This window comes from Mycetomoellerius zeteki, unplaced genomic scaffold (assembly GCF_001594055.1).
Source record: "Mycetomoellerius zeteki isolate Tzet28-1 unplaced genomic scaffold, Tzet1.0 scaffold453, whole genome shotgun sequence".
Taxonomy (NCBI): domain Eukaryota; kingdom Metazoa; phylum Arthropoda; class Insecta; order Hymenoptera; family Formicidae; genus Mycetomoellerius; species Mycetomoellerius zeteki.
Window position 1 is genome coordinate 94,965 of NW_017257450.1, and position 6,258 is coordinate 101,222.

General features: G+C 39.0%; 2 protein-coding genes across 5 annotated transcripts in view; both read right to left on the reverse strand.

Moving 5' to 3' along the window:
- The window catches only part of LOC108726922 (putative uncharacterized protein FLJ37770), a 10,998-nt gene extending 7,893 nt beyond the window's left edge, over positions 1-3,105 (reverse strand). Inside the window, exons 1-2 of the mRNA XM_018454748.1 lie at positions 3,051-3,105; positions 190-477 (exon numbers count right to left, since the gene is read on the reverse strand). Coding sequence (XP_018310250.1) covers positions 190-477; positions 3,051-3,105 — 343 coding nt within the window. The remainder of the gene's footprint in view (positions 1-189; positions 478-3,050) is intronic.
- Positions 1-4,205, reverse strand: part of LOC108726927 (uncharacterized) — a 31,827-nt gene extending 27,622 nt beyond the window's left edge. For 2 of the 4 annotated variants that reach the window (XM_018454758.1, XM_018454762.1), the window contains exon 1: positions 3,771-4,205. The gene's annotated coding sequence lies outside the window, so the exon portion shown is untranslated. Of the gene's footprint in view, positions 1-3,050; positions 3,453-3,770 lie in introns of those variants that run through there. The other 2 variants (XM_018454760.1, XM_018454759.1) reach the window with 2 other exon arrangements.
- Between the last annotated feature and the right edge of the window lie 2,053 nt (positions 4,206-6,258).

The window sequence follows — 6,258 nt, forward strand, 5'->3', positions numbered from 1 at the left end:
ACTGTTTTGATTGTTCTTTCGTTTCAGGAGTGAAGTGGTGGACCCAAGTTTCATCAACCGTTATTAATCGACGCAAAAAATCCGACTTGTTTCGCTTAAACCGCTCCGGCAAGGCCTTAGAAATGTTCATTCGAATGCGTTTTTGATCCAGAGTGAGCAAGCGCGGCACCCAACGCGCGATTAACTTACGCATGCCTAATTCTTCAGTCAATATATGACAAACACGTTCTTTTGATATGCCAACAGCCTCTGCTATCTCCCTAATCTTAATTCGACGATTGTCCATTATCATTTGATTAATTTCTTCGATGTTATCGGTGGTGGCCGCAGTTGTTGGCCATCCCGAACGCTCATCATCAGCTAAGCTGGTACGACCACGTTTAAATTTAGCTATCCATCTTTTCACGGTGACAAATGATGGGGCAGAGTCCCCGTAAACAGCGTCCAACTCGGCTTTAATTTGCGTAGACGTATTGCCTTTCAATTGCAAGAATTTAATTATAGCACGATATTCAATTTTTTCCATTTTTACAAAATGACGACACAAGTGATTGTCAAACAAGAACTGAACGTCCAAAGTGGCCACAATTGTCACAGATATCTTTCGTAAGTATTACGATTATAATACCAGAATGGCTTTGACGAGTAACGCCATCTTCATGATGAAGCTCAAAACTTTTCAGACGACCCTCGTATATATGTGTATAATATAATAAGTAATAAGCAAATAATTTAAACAATAAGTTAGAAACAAAACAACACATAATTTAATTTGCTGTAGCTGTCGAAATTTTGCAGTTAAAATTTTAAAATCAAGCCTAAGATTAAATGATGGAATGGATTTGCGGTTGAATGAGTGAATCCAGAACAGTTCGTGTGATCATTCGCGGATCAAATAACAGGCATGGGTACCTATCATGGAACATGTTGAATTCCGATCGGAATTATTCCGTTTTTCCTAAAAAAACATAATAGAAATCTAGGGAATAATTGAATAATTCCGATCGGAATCCATTCCGACTTTTTCCATGATAGCCTGTTCTTTTTAATTCCAACTTCTTGCATGGTTCATCTTTTTTGTTTTTTTTTCTCTCCAACGCAACGTGGAGAGAAAAAAGAGGTGGAAGAAAGATGAACCATGCAAGAACTTTAGCTACTTAAAGAGCTAAAAAGAACAGACCTAATATCTTATAATGTGATTGTGACGTAGCTGTTTTACCTGATGCATCTGGTAGCGCGGGTACAGGTCGCGTACCTACGTAGTGCAGTCGCTAACAAGGCTCTTCTATTTATAGCGCATTGCCTTCGAAGCGCAAACGCGAGTCTACGCGTTAAGATTTTCGTTATGATCCTTCTCGAGGAGAAAGATGTATCTTTATACACAAGTCACAAAGTTGTACAATAGATCGTACATACATCCAAATTAATCGTATGTACAGTAATCACCATTTTCCAAAATATTTATGTAATATATATCTAGTTTGTCACGCGCGAAGGCACCCAAGCTTAAATTTCCATCTTCATCTTTCATTTATGATTTTTATTTCAGAGAGAAGTGAAATAAAATGTTATAAAATTTAGTAGAGGAATAATAATTTCCAAGAACAATTAATAATCGTAATATAGTTGTAAAGCATTTGTTATCGATTGTTGATCTATAATTATTTTGCATATAGTTGCATCATTTAAATAGATAAGATTTAATGCGGTGTCTAAGGTGTTTTTAAGGTAGGTATATACGCGTTGGAAAATTGTATTCCAAGGTCAATTTCTCCGTGTATATAATCGCTCAGTGAACTTGATCGTAAAAGAAAAAAATCGCATAACAATAAACGCAGAAATCAAATCTATTATAATTTCGACAACTTTATTTGCCAATGTTGTACGTACAGGCAGACAAGCACTACAGGCAGAGAAAGATAATCTCTCTCTCTCTCTCTCTCTCTCCCCTCCCCCTCCCTCTCCCTCCCTCTCTTTCTTGTATGTCCATAACGGAGAAACTGCGGCAATTGCCATGAGTTTCATCTCTCGGTAGCAAAGACTAGGCGCATCGCAAGATTCGCGAGATTCGCGAATACGCCTGTCAGAATTGTCAATTCGTTGACAAGTGTAACCGTGCTCCTTACGTTACACGCGTTATCACTCTCCTACGTCGCGTTGATGATCGATTATACAAGGTAGCTCGATGTTAGCTTCGCGACATCTCTCTAACCGAAGGAAGAGAAATACGCGAGCGAATATGTGAGTTGCAGCGACTATAGAATCGTCACACAATCAGAAATCTTTTTCATTGCGACTCAAATTCGTTACATCACTCTGCCATCCATAATATATGTTTAATGCTAAATAAATAATTCTATTTCCCGTGTGTACTTTCACACTGCTTTCATATACAACTTTCATATTCAAACAGAACTATTTAAACTTTTAGAAAAAAGATCGATAAAATGCAGATATCTTTACAGGTATCGCTCCGAGCTCGATGACTCGTTAATTTATAAAAATTATATAAGATTGAAAGAAAATGAAAAAGAATCACGCGTCGCAAGATTTTCAATAGTACATGTAAATCTCAATCACAAATCACAAATAATACTTTCTTCAGGAAAAATCGTATTTCGCGAGCCTTGATCAAGACTCGATTACAATCGCGAGTCGCGAGAAGAGTGCAGGCAAGCTTTCCATTCGGAGAAAACGATCGAAATCACTATACGCATTGAGTCTAATTTTGGGAACATTGGTCAGATGCCGCGGATAAGTGTGAATGAAAATGATGTTTGCGTTTATTCATGACAGTGACTCACAGTGATACAGGAGCACGCAAGCAAGATGGATGGACGGATGGATGGATGGATATTGGATAGATATTAGACAGAAAATAGATAGATAGAGAGAGAGAGAGAGAGAGAGAGAGAGAGAGAGAGAGAGAGAGAGAGAGAGAGAGAGAGAGTAAAGACATGTAAAATCGTTCATCGCGTGGCAATAAACAGCGAATCGACTCGATCATCAAAATTCACTTTGATTTCTCACACGAATATTATGTCACTCACTTAACTGGAAAAAGCTCTCATCGAAGTACGCGTGTAGATGCCGTCTCATTGTCATCACTGGCAACTTATCGCATTAAGCACCAGCACCAGCCCCTGTGCCAACACACCCGCGTGCTGATGCAGACCTCCACCGTTCGTTTTCACGTCCTCTTGGCCGATTTCTCGCTGTACTCGTCGACGCGTGTGCCGTGCCGTCGAGGTCAAGCCCTCGTTGAGCCATCGCAGAGTCGCTCTCGTCTCCGAACTTGGAAGAGAAGCTCGCTCTCCGTTCACGTTTCCGGCGGTGCGGTGGCGAGGTCGAAAAAACGGGACACCCTCGCGATCACACGCGATTCGCGCTCGCGACCACCCTCCCCGACACGAGCACGAACGACCACTCCTGACCACTCCTGACGTCCTACTTTCCTCTCTACAACCGCGACCTCAGCAAGAGTGCGCTCGCGCTCGCAATTCGCACGCTCGCACTTCTCAGCTCACTCACACACGATGCACGCATATATATATATATATATATATATAAAGACCTGTTCTTTTTGGCTGAACTTTTGCATTAGTTCATCTTTCTTCCTTTTCTCTCTAGAAGGAAAGAAGAGGAACAAAGATGAACTGGTGCAAAAGTTCAGTAAAAAAGAACAGACCTATTGATACATATGTAGTGCCCGATCGCGCGACTCTCGACAGTTTCGACAAGACCGGAAATATAATACAGTATTCTCTTACCTTAGTCCGATGTCCTCCATTGTCACAGCTATTGGCCAACCGATCGATCCCCTTTTTCAGCTACTCCATTTCTGTCTGTATTTTCCCCTCGTGTAATGTCGTGTACTCGGTATGTCAGATCTGATTCTCTCTCTCTCTCTCTCTCTCTCTCTCTCTCTCTGTTTCGTTTCCTCTTTTGCTCTCGCTCTCACTTTCGTCCGTTTACTCTCTTTTCTACCCACTGCTCCCCTCACCAACCCCCCACGCTCGCTCACTCACTCACTCTCTCTCTCTCTCTCTCTCTCTCTCTCTCTCCCCCCCCCCTCTCTCAGCCTGGAACTGTTCTTCTCTAGCGCGTCATCTCCGCGCCTTGACAGCTTACATCTTGACCCGTGTCAGCTGTGTGCTCCTCTAAGGAGACGCACTCTCTGGCTTCTTCGTAGCACGTACCACAGCAACTCGCCTTCTACTGCTATTCGTACAGCGTGCTTGAGCGACGTGCTTGTCGCGCGCACACTCTTCGCTCGTAACTTCCCGCAGGGGTGTGCTTAGCTCATTGAGCTTTGGATCGTCACGAGGGATGATCAAGGATAATTTGAACAAAAATGAAAAAAAGTGTGGTACCTTACACGCGGGACTCTATCGATCTTTATCGGCGTTCGAAACCGAGATTCAAATTTATTCAACTACTAGTAAAGACTAGCAAATTGAAAAAGTAACAGAGATTATAATCACGATATACTTAATATAGTCCCAGGGATATCGGGCTAATCAATTCAAAGATCAATTCCTGGACATTTTAGATAAAAATCTTGGTTTTTCCAGCTGGGTCAATTATAATAATTTTCATTAGTTGATTCATTTTCATTGATTCGCGCATACATATTATATGTTTTGTGTGTATTCAAATTAAAATTCTATATGACGAATTAATTATAAAACGCAAACAAATTTGGAACAATATTATTTAATGTTTTATAAATAAATATATAATAAACTAACATTCAACACGAAAAATTATAATTTCTCCGCTTTCTATATTTTTTATATATATAATTGTGGACGTTAAATCCAAATTTTCTATTAGCATGCCTAATTTATGCTTCGGTCTTAATCTTAAAATCTTAAAATTCAGCCAATGGAATACAGATTTCAATTAGGACCAATTAGGATTGGCAGCCCTATTGGCTGAATTTTAGGATTTTAGGGTTAACACCGAAGCATAAATCAAGCATAATTTATTATTTTATTGCATCTTTAAGGAAGAGCTTAAACCCAAACATAATGGGCGAGTTCAAGACGGCAAAGCGGCTAAGCATGCTTATCAAGCGATTGAATATGATTGGTTGGATCTGTAAGTAATAACCAATTATGTTCATTTGCTCGGCGAGCAGGTTAGCTGCTTTGTCAACTTGAACACGCCCAATGTTTCTTTTATTAAAACATATCACAAACTCCACCTTGTAAAATTAATTAATTTATTGGTGCTTCATCAAATTATTAATCTGATTTTCAATGTCCGCGCACTTGCTTTTCAAGTTCTCGCTCGTCTAAAATGATCACAAAATTCATCGTTACTGACATAATTAGAAATATGCGCACGCGCGACAAATGCTTATTTCTTTCTTTTTAATCCGATTTTTTTTTTCTTGAAAGAATGACCAAAAATTCCACAGGATACTTATTATGGAACAAATCGAAATGGATTCCGATCGGAATTATTCAATTATTCCTTAGATTTCTATTGTGAATTTAATATTATCATTCGAGTTTGATTTATCAGTAGAGATGATAATATTATACCCAGATAACAAAATATTTGCATGATGCTGACATAATGCATGCACGCGTGCAATGGTATGCTGTCACTGTGATGTCCAACTGACTCCGCATCTGGTAAGCACAGTGACAGCATATCATGTTCAACACACTGTGCAAGCATTCTGCATTTCAAAATGTTGGCATTATGCTAGTACGCAAATCTTTTTGAATAGCGGTTTTTATTTTTTTATAAGTTAGGTTAGATTACGATTTTTAGGGTTATGATTGTTTTATTTGCAAATAACAATGTACTTTGTTTTTATGGAAATGATATATATATTAATATATATATACATTTTTCCACAAAAACAAAGTACATTGCAATACAAATAAAACAATCATTAACCTCCCAGTGAGAAATGATAATAGAATCAACATTTATACGTGTAGAATCATATAACGTATAGTTCATATATTTCAACTGTATATCACAACGATACCACGTGCGAAATTTTATTTTCCAAAATACAGCGATAATAAGCCTGCAGTTATATTCAATTTTAATTTAGTTAAGACGCAATTACGATGTTCACGTGCTGACACTGCTGTACAGTGATGGGAGCAGTGTTGTTAGGCGAGTCACCTTTTGACGCATGCGCGTTTGGACATGGCATCAGTGCTATATTAATGTCGAACTTATAAAGATCCCGTAATGCTGGATTCACATTGCATCCGATTTTCTTCTTAC